At 41.9% G+C, this 16445-nt stretch overlaps 1 protein-coding gene across 4 annotated transcripts in view; it reads right to left on the bottom strand.

Annotated features, from left to right (window-relative positions):
* Positions 1-16445, bottom strand: part of epha4b (eph receptor A4b) — a 115390-nt gene that overhangs the window by 17088 nt on the left and 81857 nt on the right. For all 4 annotated transcript variants that reach the window (XM_061241413.1, XM_061241412.1, XM_061241414.1 and 1 more), the window contains exons 8-10: positions 14770-14878; positions 2360-2427; positions 1291-1416 (exon numbers count right to left, since the gene is read on the bottom strand). In XM_061241413.1, coding sequence (XP_061097397.1) covers positions 1291-1416; positions 2360-2427; positions 14770-14878 — 303 coding nt within the window. The remainder of the gene's footprint in view (positions 1-1290; positions 1417-2359; positions 2428-14769; positions 14879-16445) is intronic.

The raw sequence follows: 16445 nt of genomic DNA, 5'->3' as shown, positions 1-16445 counted from the left end.
AGCTTCTCAGTTGCCGGGCACAGTGCTTTATGTGAACGTCTGCTACATCGGCTCACATCTAAACATCCACCATTTTAGCGAGGCACAACATCCACATATCCCTTGTGCTCTTTGAGCATTCGAGAGGCTGGATCAGGAAGAAAGCTCTCCTATCCTTCAGCATCAGGGGTGGGGCTAATGTTTTAAGAGGGAGGAAAAACAAAGACCTCATATCTCTAAGAGGGGGAAACGGGTTTGGGAAGAGGGAAAGCGCTTGGAAGCTCTAGATGTGAGGCCTTTGTCTCGTGCCGTTTCAGTCGCACACAGAGAGGCGATGTCTCACAAGGCCGGGCCTCCGCTAAATCCTTTTAAGAAGCTCATCATTAGCGCCAAGCCCCGGAGTCGGAGGAGACTTTTAATGAGCCGCGTGGCGCAGAGAGCGAGTTTAGACACACGGCGACGTTCCAAAACAAGGCCAGCTCGCTATGTACAAGACGCTAGCATTGAAAGCTATCCAAAAAAAATGAAGCGGAGTGGAGTCTTACGTAGGAAAAGAAAGAGATGTGTGTTTAAATAACTGAATTTATATGGCTGGATTTTTCTGAGCAATTCAATCAGCAAAAGGAATTTTACAGCCCTAGAGTCCTACAGCCTCAGCAAAACAGTTAGGAGCTAAGCCATCTAGCCTCATCCTGCTAGTCGTGGGTTGTATTTAATTTGCCGATGTTCCTCTAGTTAGTACTGCATTGCTTCTTCTCAATGCTGCCCCATACACTAACAGGCTACCAATTGTCAAGAGTAAAAAAAAATACCCCTATCCACTGATTGCCACTAGGTCTCCTGTAGTAAAGTGTGGTCTGTAGAGTGAAAATAGTCAATGGGTTTTAGGTGAGTATATTTTATGCATACACATATGCATTTTGAGTTGAGAATAAAATAATTTCTATCATATCTGTGTTTACTGACATTAAGCATTAAGCATTAAGACTTTATTATGATGGAAAAACTTGGGCACTGATGTGTGTTTCTCTGCATGCATGTGTTTTCTATACAACCAGCTTAGCCAAGATGCTTTCTAAAAATAGATTCCTCCCCATGCAAGGAATCGATTTGGAATTGAGCACATAATGCGATCGGTCAATCTGTGAAATAATTGAAAATCCGAGATTGCCTAACTGGAAGTGGGTGGGAATGGGGTTGGACATTTTGTTTTTGGATAGATGACTGGATGCACAGGGACTTTAATGTGGTAACAACCAAGCTGGCCCTGCTGATTGATTAAGGCTTTTATTTGTATTTTTTTTTACTCACCAGCTCCTATGACCCTCTCAATGCGTATGTTGGAGGCTTCGATCTCCTTGGCGAAATCACGGACAGCTTGATTAGGGTCTTCGTACGTGTGAGGGTGGATGTAAGTTCGGCTTCCTGGGAGCTTGACTGGAGAGAGGAGGAGTCCAGGGGGAAGAATGGAAGAGTTTGGGCAAAAGAAGGACACTTTGTTCACTCACTTTTGTTTTTTGGGAAGCTGCCCATTCCCGCAATGATACAAATATGAGAGTTCTTGGATGAAATACGGTTCCATGCTATGAATACTCGTCAGAATAAGAAACTGGCAGCCATCAACTGAGAACACTGAAAATGCACCAGTTATTGCTGCCAAGCGTAGCCTTGCACATATCTATTTTGCCCATACAATGACAAATATCTGTGATACAGTTTCAAGAAAATTGCTTTTTTAGGATACAGGCACCAAGCAAAGAAGTTGAGTTAGACGATAACATTTACAGCTACAAAGTATGGAACAATACTCAATACACATTTAAAAACATAAATGAAAAGGCAGGTAGTTGGGGCTGTCATATGACACATATAAAATAAAGTGCTGGAACCCTGTGTGGTGACAAATTACATGGTCTGAAAATTAATTCTGACTGTGCACTCTCAGAAAAAATGGGTTCTTTGGCTTGTCTCCATAGAGGAACCCTTTTTATTCTTTATAGAAACCTCTATCATAGGTATGAGTGTCAAAGCTCACAGACAAAGAATAATGTTGCCCGAGAAAGAACCGTTGAACTAGATAGGGTTCTTCTATGCAATCACAGGGTTCCTTTTGGAACCATTTCTTTCTGAGAGTGCAGTGTTTAAAGAAGCTAACAGGCCATACTGCTTTCCAGGTAGGGAGGGTTAAATTGACAGAAGTATCAAGATGTCCAAGATGAACCTGCAGTCTGCCCTTGCCTACAGCGTAGTCTAGAGCTGTAGTCTAACAGGGGCAGGCTGCTTGGTCCATGGAGGATTATATACAGTATGACTGAGGATTCTGAATTTGGTGTGAAAAGTGAAAATACATTGTCTAAAGTAAATGGTGGACGGTTTGTACCTCGTCCGTGCTGAAACTGCATCTTCTCTTCCTCTGGGTCCTGCTTGGCCTTGATGTAGCCGCAGTGTCTGAAACACAGGCCAGGTAGACATCAGGCTCTCGTACATGGCCAGAGCTGAGTCATTCTGGGGCGTTCAAACTGCTCCGAGCTTGCACCAGAGAGGAAGTTTCTCCGCCCGCACCTCCTGTTTATTCTGGCTCAGTTTGCTTAGGCACTCAGCTGAACCCTCTTACTCCACTTACTCCAGTCTGCTGGTCTCGTCCCTGTAACAGCGTGATTGAGGCCGCCATTGTCTGCAAGCGCTGCTGTCTGCTCAGGCGAAGTGGGAAACACGCTAATTGGTTTCACTAAGCAGCAGGAAAATATAATGTGCGCATGAAAAATTTGAGGTCTGAAATTCATCTGAGGTTGTGTGTGTGTGTATGTGTACATGTGTGAGGCAAACTCTGAGAAGGAAATTCCACATGGTTGTTGAAAGCCCTAGTGCATTAGTCTCAAATGGCAAACTATAACGTCTATCAATACTCTTTGTTCTGCTCCTCCATAGGTCAGCCAACCACATCTCTGACTCTTCCTCAAGCTCAGATCCATAATAATTGTGCTAGTAAACTAGTATTTAGTTCATATGCAAAAAAATGATTTGGGCTCTCCAGAAATTTGATGAAAGTTAAAACATTGGCATATAGCAGATCAACATGCCTGGAAAACCACCGCTAGAGCAAAAGATGAGTAAATCTACAGTCATATCATTGCCACCAGTGGCAGATGTGACGTAAAAGCAGGCCTCCCAAACCCTGCACTTTGACAATGTATTTGGGACTTCCTCAGCGACTGTGTTACAAGTAAATTGTCTTTTGTCCATGTGGTATACACTCTCAGAAATAATGGTATGAAAAATGCCTAAAAAGGTCCAAATACTTGTCGCTGTAGTGGTACCCTATAGGTCTGGTACCCTATAGGTACATAAAATTGTAACCCTATCCAGCAATATGAAATGAATTTGTACCTGTACAAACAACAAAACATGAACAACAAAAATGTACCTCCACTGTCACTTTATTTCTGAGTGGAGGACAGGAGGCCTGGGAGAGGGCAGAAAAACAAGCGGCCATTTTGTTCTTCAATTAGCCTTGGCTTGCAAACCCTCCCTCACAAATTCAAGGTCCACATCACCCTTTAAAGAAACAATGCTCACTACAAAAAGGGAGCTTCAATTAATCACAATATCAATACTACCCATCCTTGAACCTCCTCTCTTTCTTATTTCCATTGTAATTTGTCTGCAACGTGTGCCAGAATTAGAAACAAAAGTTAATCTGGGAAGAAGAGATGAGGACTACTGAAATACTTTGTTTCAATCAAACCACTTTATATTTTAAATGGATTTTGATTATAATTGGTTGAGAAACATTTCTAAAGGTTGAGATCAGCATTTTCCACTAGACTATACAAGCTGTCAGTACCGACCCCACACACCTGCCGTTGATGTAAACCTGAGGTCTCAGAAAGGCACTCGATTCCCTCAGGAAATCACTGCCTGGCCTTGCCTGGGTCACAGTGATCGTTCAGCTCAGAGGGTGGCATTAACCACTGTAAGTCTTATTGACAGCCTCTTGGTTCACTACCCCAGTTTGATGTTTATCATATCTGGCTTGTGCAAACCAGAGTTTAACATGGTATAAACACGGATAATTTCACAGAGACAGAGTGAGTGGGTAGTGACATTTGGGGGAGCAGGGGCTTGGGTTTCAGTGCACTGTATATCACTTTCGTACTCTTTTATTCCTCGTTAGCTTTTATGCAGGCTGAGTGGGCAGGAAAAGTCTATTTAAACGTACTCGTTGGGAAAATGGCCGTTGGGCAAACGACTCGTGTTGGGATTGGACTCCCCAATGCATCTTGCGTAAGTGGGGTGGAGGGGGTGGGGGGGGGCACTGATAGAGAGGTGGAGGGTCTCCAGAGGGAAGCTTCCTGTGATTGTCACCACCCCCACACCCACACCCACACCCCCAACACCCCCCCTCCAGAGCTCCACCAGCGTGTCTATGATCATTTACCCCCCGCTGGGTTGAAAGCACGGCTTATTAAGCGCAACATGCTGCCGTGGGCAATGTTGGGGGGAGGGAGGGGTGGGGGGGATTTCTGAACATGTGGTTATCAGAAAGTGAAAATTGCACCTCCTACAGATCACCCCCCCTCCCCCCACTCTCCCTTGCATTTACCCTAATCACCACAGGGGTGTGTTGAAGCTTGGGGGGGAGTAACTGAGAAAGGGTGGTGGGGGTACGGCATACACTCTGAGGGTAATTAACTCAACACAGAACCTGATTTTTGTTCTCCAGTTTAAGATGTCTTTTTATTTTAATGTCGAACACAGCAGCCGTGTACATGGCTGAGATTACGATAATCAGGCCGTAGCGTGAGCGCTAACCCTTTTCTAAGGGAAACTGTGCTCTGTTCAAGCCGACTAGCGGTTGTTTCATTGATGAGCTGGGTGAATGAGGACAGAGAGAGAGAGAGGGAGAGAAAGAGAGATTTGTCCCATGAAAATGACAGAAAGCATCTTTCTCGCCGCGCAGTCACTCATAATCGCTATGAGTTATGCGGCCCCTCTCTGCGGGACCAAGGCAACAGCGGCCTCCTGCCAGGCATTCTAACGCTCAGCACTTAAAAATAAATAGTGCACTCTAGATGCAGGGCATAGTGATTTCCTCCCTTTTATACCCGAAGGGCACATCACCCAAAGCTGAGTAAATAGCGGAAGCCAAAGCGGGAACATCTCAAGAGGACTGAGATGAGACACTTAAATCCCGGATTCAATCAACATTCAACATTCAACACTCATTGGAGTTCTGACTAAACGCAAGTGGTACTTTTGTCAGTCGCAAACAGTTTGCTGAGTTAATTTCGACGGTAGCTGAAACCAGCAGACTGTGTTTGAAGAACACTCTCGTTTTTTCCGAGTTTAAGTGATGGAAAGACTTCATTGAATGCAGACCCGTTTGTGTTTTACTGTAGACATGCAGATATACTCTTTAGCCCTGCCTGGGAGAACAGGAGCCTACGGTATCGATAAAGTGTCCTCTGACAAAAAGAGCTGTGCTAGTCCAGTATGTCTAATCTCTATTGTTTCCACACAGACGAATGGTTTAATTGAAGTATCGTGTTCTTGGGAGTGTGGGGGGGGGTGAAAATGAATCACGTCTCTCACTCTCTCTCTTACACTCACACTCTCCTTCAGCTCTGTACATGATCTGGAGCATTTGGAAAAGGTTGCACCTATACACCTCCCACCTTCTTCTGATGAGAAATGACAATCATATTCCTCTTCCAGTCACTTCAGAGCCCTCTCCTTTCAATTTGCATATCAATTTCTTTCTGTAATATAAAGCTCTGCCACTGGAGACCTTTTTTAATACAACTAATACAACCTTCACCCTGTAGCACTTTCTCCCTCAAGCAGGGTTTTCTCCCTAAGTCCCCTCACACTCTACCCTTCCTTTTTCTTCTTCTTTCACTCAGTCTCCGCTCTGCAGTTCTCCAAGTACATCCTGTCTCTCTCTCCTTCTTGCTCTCTCTCTCTTTCTCTCGCGCTTTCTTCACGTCCTCCCATCTCTCAGACAGCATTTTCAGATATGCATGGTGCCACTCTTAAACGTTGGAAGCTGTAATGGCCTCTGTTCACACTCATCTTTCTTGCTGTGTGAATACATGTGATTTGCTGTATATCTGCATGTGCCAGTATGTGTGTGTGTGTGTGTGTGTGAGTGGGTGGGAGTCTTCACTCCATGCAGTCTACTGAATGTACTGAAATTAGATGGATGTGCAGTAACACCCCAGAGTTAGCGCTGACTCAGATCTCTTTGTCTGCTATTCTCACTACAAGATCTGCTGGAGACCAATTCAAGGAAGATACAATGTTGATGCATCCATTACAGTCAAGACAAATGGTGAAAGAAAGGAGAGAAAGAGAGACTGCAAACTCGTTACCTTTCATTTCTCAACAACGCATTCAACATATTTCCTGTGGTGCAAATTTTATTGTGCTTTTCTATAACTTGTATCTGCTTCGGCTGTACAAATGTATGTTTGCAATGCGGGTAAAGCACATTTCAATTGAGAGTGAGCTGTTGAGTGTCAGGGAGAGACAGATAAAGTGAGTGGGAGAGAGACAGGGAAATAGTAAATTTAAGTAGTGACATGGGGGTCAGGTGAATGAAGGAGAGGCCCATTAAAGGAAAGAAACCTTTCTTTTGTGATGGCTATGATGCGGAAGACAGAATAGCAGAATACAACAATGACATCTCTTTCTGTGCCTTGTTCTAGGAATGTTTTTTACCATGTGAATATGCATATCAAAGGGAACATGAGAGAGCTTGTAACTTTGGTTACATGTCAGCTGTTGTAACCTTGGCTCTTTCTGAATGCAGCAGTGAGAGCTGCAAATAAATCATGTATCCATACAGACAGTATCACTCAGAGTGTATTTTCTAAGATGTGCAGACATTTATTAGATTAATTTTTTTTTTAAACGCTCTCTGGGCACGGGAGCTGAAATTGATACGGTCTGGAATGTCTTGTCTGCATTCCACCCCCCTTGTGAGGTCAGCACTACCAAGTACCCCTCCCCCAAACCTCCGCTGGCTTCACATTCATCTCCATCAAAAGCTCCTTGGACCTGTGCCCTTGCCAGCAGACACGTACTATGAGAGGTTGAGAGAAAACAAGACATATCTATGAGGAGTCGAGAGACAACAAGAAGTATCTATGAGGAGTCGAGAGACAACAAGAAGTATCTATGAGGAGTCGAGAGACAACAAGAAGTATCTATGAGGAGTCGAGAGACAACAAGAAGTATCTATGAGGAGTCGAGAGACAACAAGAAGTATCTATGAGGAGTCATGAGACAATAATAAGTATCTATGAGAAGTTGAGAGAAAAATTTGAAGTAGCTATGAGGAGTCGAGAGAAAAATGAGAAGTACCTATGAGGAGTCGAGAGAAAAATTAGAAGTATCTGTGAGGAGTCAAGAGACAGCAAGAAGTATCTAGAAGAGTTGAGAGATAACAAGAAGTATCTAGAAGAGTTGAGAGACAACAAGAAGTATCTAGAAGAGTCAAGAGACAACACCAAGTATATATGAGGAGTCATGAGACAACAAGAAGTGTCTATGAGGAGTCATGAGCAAACAGGAAGTATGCTGTATATGAGGGGCCAAGAGCAAACAGGAAGTGTCTATGAAGAGTCCACCTCCTCTCATACCACTGTCTCATTGCAACCAATGTGTAGGAGATATTGAGCCAAATCCAAAGCAACTCAGGACTAGTGAGCTTAATAAACAATAAATATACGATGACAAGTAGTTTATTCCATTGCGGATACATGGAATAAACATGTATAAAATTTTCAAGATTATTTATTTACATATATTTATACTTTAATTTTAATTGTTTGAATGAGCTTAAATGAGCTTGCTGTAGTGCATTCTGATAATAGCTGCAGATGTGGAGTTAAGAATGCGAGTACTCCCAATCTGCGTACTTATGACACCCCAGTCAATGTCAGACATTAAAGTTAGCAGCAAAAGGCTTGTAAACATTCAATAATTAGTTAATTACGAGGACGAAAGCCTTGCTAATAGCTCCCTCCATTGCTTTTAAATTCTGAAGACATGAAGCAAGTTGAGTACAAAGACATGCAGTCTAAAGACCACCCAGATATGTGTATGCTAGGTACAGAAATAACAAAGATGGAAGCAAGCGACATTTCTTAACAAAAAAACGTTAACAATCTTTACAGCCCGGGAAAAAAAGTTGTGCATCTTTAATGCCTTCTTTCTCTAAAACCGCCCCTAATCCTTCGGTCACACTGTCAAGAGCTTGATTTGTATGAAAGGGAGAATCCCTTAAGGAGATCAGACAATTTCTAATCATCTCATGTGTGTGACTTACAGCTAATAGGATGGAGCCAGACCTGTGGAATGGACATTTTATTCCCGGGCTTTAATCAGCCGGAGTGGGTCCTCGGATTAATGTTAATCAATGACACGCATTATATTCGCATTAAAGAGCTCCTGGCAAACGTTGCATGTCTTAGCCTTATCATTATGCGCCATTAAAGCAGACCGGTAGATAACTCAAATACCTGCTGGAGGACTGAACAAAAGCAGGGGATGAGTAAACCCGGGCTATGCATAAATTGTGCATCGTCCTGTTTATCATTCTGTCAGCTTTGCTGTCAGTCACAGCCTTCTCACTTTAGATTTAGCGTGCGCGATGGCTGTTAAAGCATATACACTCACTGAGCACTTTATTAGGTATTTATTGGACTTATTAAGTATTCTGCTGCTGTAGCCTATCCACTTAGAGGTTTGATGCGTTGTGTGTTCAGAGATGCTCTTCTGCATACCACTCTTGTAATGCATGGTTATTTGTGTTACTGTCACCTTCCTGTCAGCTTTGATCAGTCTGGCCCTTCTCCTCTCTTTTTAGTTTTTCTGCAGTAAGGTGGGAGCTCCTGATGAGCTGGTTGGTGCCTTGCATGGCAGCCAATCGCCATTGGTGTGCGAGTGTATGTATGAATGGGTGAATGAGAAGCATCAATTGTACAGCACTTTGGATGAAGGCACTATATAAATGATAACCATGTACCATTTACCATTTACCATTACTGTACTTCCTGGCCCTGACTCCATATTGTTCAGCTTGGGCAGACAAATAAAACTGACATTTCTTAAATTGGGATCAGGGTGTGGTTGATTTGCTACATTTAAGCAGTCCTACACCCACACAAGACCTTTTAGGCTTAAGATTGTAACTACTGTACACAGGTTCAGACACAATTACTGTACACAGGTACAACTGTAGAGTGTAGTGCAACCAAGTGGACCAGAAAGTGGGGCTTGCACTTTTAGAGAGTATTTCAACATATTTGACCCAGGTCTGACTGAAGGTAGTTTATGAGATATTTTGCTAAATAGCTACTAGAAACTGGGATATGAGGAGCACATTTCCCTAACCTGCATTAATTTTACTGCATTTACAGTGTACGCCGTCTGTCATGTGTAATTTAATATTCAGCAGAAACGTGACTGCCTCAAGGCTGTACACCAGAGCGCTTTCTCTCAGTGCTTAATGAGCTTCTTGTTCATGGCATGTTTGTTGCAAGGATGTCATTAACTTTTAAGGATATCCCACAGTCTCAAACAGATGTTCTAGTGTCTCATCCCCTCTTCCTCTCTCTCTCTCTCTCTCTCGCACACGTACATCCACACACACGAATATACTCTCTCAAGCTCAAACGCTTACACGCAGACACAAATAAACTTGAGATGACAAAAAGGTTTATCGTATGCCCACAAGCACGAGTGGAAAGCTTTCCGGCCTGTTTCACCTCTGATTACAAAGATGACTCAATCACTGCTATCGTTGTACTAGGGCAGGAAAGCCAAGGATTATTCCCACCGTTCACATCCTCCTTTCTTCCTAAATACGGAATCAGATGGAGGTGCTTGAGACTCCAGTAAACGGTAAAACAGGAGCAAACCTGATATGCGTTAAAGACGGCAAATGTTAGTTAACCTATTCAAACTTTCTTCTGTTTGCCGCTAACGTTAGCTAACAGTTTGAAAAGTTGGGCGCAGTGAACAAATATGGCTACTGATGGGGTAAACAGGGCTGTTATACTGTAATACGCTCAATATAAGTAAGCAACCAATCAACTTGCTGGCATTGTCTAACCAATAGTCTAATCCTTTAGCTAACAGCGGTTTAGATCATTTTCACATCCAAATAAAAAAATGCAAGTTGTGATATACATTTTTAGTGCATATAGGCCTACGTAAAAATAAAAAAAACCTTAAGCTTAGAGTTTCAACTTCATGACAACCTTTTCACTTTTGCATTGTACTGTTGATGCAGAAGTTTATAAACGATAATCCAGCCATACAAAATCTATCATAATTAATCATTTCTAGTGATAAACTTTTTAATAATAAACTATCTATCGGAGAGGGTGGCAAAGATATATTGTAAAATATTCTGTATGAAAGTTTTCCTGGATAAAAGATATTTGATCCAAATAAAAACACCAAACACTGCTTCTAATCATCGTCAGTTTTATACCGCAAAGTCTAGGGTATGGGGGCCAAACCTCCGTACGCAGGACTGCAATTGCACCACCGAATGCTCGACTCGCTCGGTATCGCAGGGGAAAATTGCCAAAGTCTGAGAGGAATCTTCCCAATGACAGATCTCTTTAAAATCCCTTTGGTCCCGCCCGCTACTTTAACACCGCATACTCTTCCAATAATGGATACCTAGTGGGGCACTTTCAGTACAATATCGGTTTCATCCTGTCTGTCCGGGCCTGAGAGGGGGATGGGGGCTGTGGTTGGCCGCAGGGTGAACCCACACCGTTCAGGGCCGCGTGTGTGTGCCAGCCGTACCTCAGGCAAACACAGGGTTCAGCCACAGGACACAGCCCTGAAGCATCGACAGCAGTAGGTGGGTGGGGGAGATAGGGAAGGATAAAACAGTACAAGAAACGGGCACACTACAATAAGGTTACATGAATTGGCATTAGCTAATATTGTAAATGACTTCATGCTGTGCAAATACATTAGCAAAGCTGGACACATTAACTTCTCAGTAGTTATGTTACCAACTACATTAGTTGACACCAATTAGTGTGATATTATTGCAAAGTGTTACCTGACAAACTAGTGATACGCCAGCAAAAAACTCCTTGTATCATAGATCATTCAATTTTATTTTATTTATACAGTTCATTTTTTAGCTTGTATTTAATTTGATTTGATGAAATTTACGTTCAATATAGTCTGTAGCTCACCTAACACAACATCAGACTAAATTAAATTACTACGCTGCTAATGTTTGTTTTGGTAAAGCGTTGGCAATATATTCAAATGTGTCACTATAACACATTTTTCATTAAACTAAAACTGAATTGAAAGGAAGACAGAACATAAGAGCAAGGGAGAGTGAGGGGAAGAGAGGGAGAGGGAGAGAGAGACCTCTGCAACATAATGAGTACCCAGCAGACACTCCTGATTTAATGTTCTATCAAAATCTTCAAAAGCAAAAACCCATCAGTGCAGAAATTACACCTCACTACAATCTCACTTCCTTTCCTTCTCTCTGAGGGCCAAACATACTAAGATTGCTTTTCAAAGGCTAAAGCAGCCCCTACAAGGTCACATTATCTATCTAGGATTTACTAAAAGGTCACCATAGGTCAAAATCACCTTTAAGATGCGACGTACATGGATTGTTGCTGAGAAGTATATGTATGCACACTTGGGGCAACACACAAAACCAGGTTGGACATTTTGTAAATTAGGTTGATTAAGTATTCCCTTTGATTAGCTAAATTAATTAACTTTACTTGCAACTCTTTGTGTGAGGATTTTAAGAACTCGCCGGATCGCTGCTGTAGCCTACCTCGCGTTCTGTAAAAGGTTAATAAGGTGTTCTGTCTCAAACATAGTAGCCGCCATCAGAGCCAGGAGGAGTCAAAGAGGACAAAGGCAAAACAGAATAAGACAAGGGATTTTCGTTCGACAATTAGCGTCTTTAAATTAATTAAACAACGAATAGTGAGGTTGCACAGCCACATAATAAACTACTGGAGGATATAAAATAGGAACCTGAGCCAAATTCCCTGCTGGCTACGATGAACCTGATGAAGCTGATCGCAACTGTACATACTTCTGGATCTTTTCAAGTAGGCAAAAGTTTGTTAAGGAAGTTTTTTTGTTTTGTTTTTGTATAGCGGAAAAGGAGTAGTGGAAGGGTTGACTATTAGAATATGTCATGTAAAAAGGGTAGGTATAATAAGCAAAAGCTTCAGCCTACACCTTTTCAGTCAATATTGTTATTCATTATTTCTATGTGCATTCATTCACTAAAATTGTTAATAAGGACCATACATTTTATAATATAAATGACTACTACTACTACTACAACTACATACTCAGCAGTCATTGATTGGCTCAACTATTAATCAGGCTTTTGCCAATATTATGCTGTCGGAAAGTCTTTTTGACACAACCTAACATCATGTCAACTTTTCTTGATATAATCTATTGGTCATTTTTTATGCCTAATTAATGTTTCTCTCAATGTCACTCCAAACTTCTCTCCTCTCAGTTCTGTGCTGTGTTACAGTGTTGACATGCTGTAGCCTACCTTGCGAACCACCTCTCTTTTTCTTGTGCTGGTCTATCTACTTGCTTTTGGCTGCCCTGTATCCATTTCTTGGCATCTTGTAAGTACTGTAAGGACGTTAAGTAAATCTTCATTCAACTTCTGTCTCTCGTACGCCAAAACAATCTTGTATACCTTTTCTTCTCTTTCTGTTTTCCTAATTACCATCCCTTCTATCTTTTTCTCACTCTCTCTGCCTCATTTCGCATCACCACACACCACACAAGCACATACGCACACAAGAACACGCGGCCACACACACACTTTATGAACGTCTGCAAATTTTCCTCTTTATATGTACACATATGGTCAGTACTCTGGAACACCCTCACCCCATCGTCCATCAATCACCATGCCTTTAATCTGGCCAGGACTGAAAGCAGAAAGCAGGCTGAGTAATTTATGAAGACGTATTGATGTCCCAGTAAAACCTGCTTAGCACCTCGTTTGCTGCTCATCTGTAATTGGCTTTCCTCCACTCTTCCTCAGCCACTGTTTTCCACTTGCTCTTGAGCGTGATGTTTTATGTCTTATTGTTAAAAAACTGCTATTTCTACAACAATGCTGTGTATTATCAGTGTATACCATGTGTATGCATGCATGTATATGTGTTTGTGTGTGTGTGTGTGTGTGTCTGTATGTGTATGTGCATATGTGTATGCTCATATATGTGGATGTGCATGTAGGTTTCTGTGTGTGTGTATGTGTGTGTGTGTGTGTGTGTGTGTATATGTATGTCCGTGTGGGGTTCAGTGGGAAGGAGGATGGAGGACAGTCTAGCATGATTAGATCCCAGCTCAATCGATACTGAATAGAGCACTCACCCTGATAGACAATCACCTTCAATCAATATTAATGTTTTTAGAGTCTTTGGTAGACGTTTTATTGAGGAAAAGAACAGCAATTTAATTCAGCTGGAGCTTGCGTCTTATGAATGGTTTACAGGGATGACAAATAATTGTTTTCAGAGGCCACACTGGATCTATATCTAAACTTCATTTGTTAGTTTGTGCTTTATGGCTTTGTCATCAGTTCTCGCGGTGTAGACTGGCCAGTACAATACAACTGACCTTGACATTTCCACGTGGCTCTCCCTGATTCAGACCCTCGTGGCAGCACAACCATTGTTGCACTCTTGTTTACTGGCACGAGGCTGGGATCGTGATAAGTCATGGTTTCATGGTTGGTTCGTCTGTGCGTCCTTTGTATGGTCTTCACACAAATACTGTCCTAGGCTGCGACAGCATTGCTCTCAGACTGTAATTCCTCCAAATTCAACCAACACAAACTGTGAGAATTGTTTCAATGGGTCCCCAGAATTCAATCTCATCTCTGTATTTGAAGCCAAAAGTGCCATCGACCTTTCATTCGCAGCTCAGCTCTGCCGTACTACAGTGTTGAGAAGCCGTAGCCTACCTTGCTAACCACCACCTCTATTGAATAATCTATAAATGTGTGTCTAGTTTTTCTTGTACTGGTCTCTCTATTTATTTTTGGCTGCCCTGTATCCATTTCTTGGCATCTTGTAATCTTGAAATGTAAGGATGTTTTGTTAGTAAATATATGCCATACAGTGTGTACGTCAAATGTGTACAAGCAAGTATGCAGTGACTTCAGGGCGAGTCTCACCAACAAAGGAATGTTACTCCTCACCTTTGGCCAGGGCCTACAGCCAGGGGCTTCCTTGCTTTAAGGTCCTGTATCTCCACCCTGCTCATAAACCACTCTGAATACAAATCACACCTGTTCCCCTCAAAGGCATTGCATTCTATACAAAAGCTGGCTGTCAAACAACAGTGGCCGACACTCAAAGCCAAACCTCCCCAGGTAAAAAAGGGCACCACAGTATACAGACCAACACTCTCAGAAAAAAATGGTTCCAAAAGGAACCCTGAGACTTCTCAGCAGAACTTTAACTAGTTCAAGGATTCTTTGTCAGGCAAAATGCCTCTTTGTCTGGGAGCTTTCACACTTCACACCTATGATCGAGGGTTCCATAAATGAATAGAAATGGTTCCTCTATGGAGACGAGCCAAATAACCCTTTTTTTCTGAGAGTGCAGTTAATGGGTGATAATTACCCCATGAGTCTCTTGGTCTCAAAGCTTCTTCCTGTGCCTACAAAACCCATGCCAAGAACACAGCCAAAGGGGATACTGAACAAACAAAATGGCAAAACCTTACCTGCCACTCACTACGAAGCAGGCCACCAGGAATATGAGCAGCACGATGCCACCGGCGATGGACACCGCCAGGATGGTGGGCTGGTTGGGATCACCTATGGCCAGCATGTCTGTCAGAAGATGGTAGGCAGGAGGGCACAGGGGGAAATGTGGGTTCATTAGACCATTACCATTACACTTTTTTTTCTGGCAAGAGTAGCAGATGTAGCTTGGCTAGTTCACTAGAGAAGCACAGCGAGGTGGGGTGACGTGAAGGCCTTGTAGCAGGTTACTGTGACAACACTCTATACTGTAACATAAGCCTCAAATTCAAACCAGCGTTGTTGCCCTTGGCTAGGGGTGATTTCACCTTCAACTGACTGCCTATGGAATCTTTGGACGAGGGAGTGGCCAGGGTTCTAATCCAATCTCGGACTCAGGAAAACTTGTCTAACATGTTACACAGGCAAAACATTTATTTACTTCATTACTACAATTTTGTTTTCCAGCTTAAGAAAGAGTAAAAAGTTACAAATCATATTGTAAATACATGTTTTCCAGGCTGGTCTGTGTTTGAAAGGCTTGATATCAAAAGTGTGCCAACTTACAACAAACAGTTTGGGGGAAATGGCTCAGACAAACAAAACTAGCATCACTTCAAAACTATGCTTCTCCATGTTTCCCACATTCTTTCAAGTAATATGACCATGGAAAATGGAATGTGGTTAAGGCAAGAATCAATTTCCAATACTCTCTTTGGAAATGACTGATTTTACTGATTTTACAGACTTTGAATTATCATCTGAAAATAAATGTAGTGGTATATCCAAAAACAACAGTGTGGTATTGGACATCCAGTACTGTAATATTGCACTGGAAAATATTCCCAAAACTTTCTCTCATTAGGAAACAGGGAGGATGGAAAGAGTTGCATGAGAAGTTGGATATCAGTGCAGAAGAATGCAAAAGAGACTATAATTATTTAGATGCCTACAAGCTACCATATGTCATACCATATGTCTAAATTAATTAGGTAACCTGAAGCTGCAGTTGCATTTTGAGTTTGATTACAAACGGAAAAACAATGTTTGCAAGAGCAATGGCACTAATTTTTGATCTTAGCAATAACATGTTCAGCGTTAATTCAATTCAACTCAGAGTCTCAATCAGACTCATATGTACTCTGTTAGAGTGGACCTAACATTGGAAATATTCTCTGTAAGCATCATCATGCTTATGCAGGATAATCAAGTTATGCAGTATATATGGCTTTATAGTTTATTCATAGTTATTTTTGCAGCTCATTTAATAACAACGACATTCACAAAATTTCCTTCTGGACTGTGCTTTCAGAATCAATGTCATTTAAAAGCCCCAGGAAGTCTGAAGTTGCAGCAGTGTGGACATTAGATATGCCTTGACTTGATCGATTCTTTATTACCACTTAAATAAAATAACAGACAAGCAATATATCTCAAATAAAGTCTGGCTCTCACAAGAAAGGGGATATTCATAAAGAAACCTGATTTCAGATTCTATGCACATTCTCTTAAAGAAAAAGATGACATATGCACTGTACTGTAAATACCAATGGAGGAATGAGCATATCCTTTTATTTTAGTAAAAAAAAGGAAAGAAACATTCCCACTTGAACCTTAGTATTACATTCTTCCTCTTATCTGTTCAATGCACACCTAA

The sequence above is a fragment of the Conger conger genome, chromosome 5 (genome assembly GCF_963514075.1).
Source record: "Conger conger chromosome 5, fConCon1.1, whole genome shotgun sequence".
Lineage (NCBI taxonomy): Eukaryota > Metazoa > Chordata > Actinopteri > Anguilliformes > Congridae > Conger > Conger conger.
Note: the sequence above shows the minus strand (reverse complement) of the source record. Positions and strands in the feature narration are given on the sequence as shown.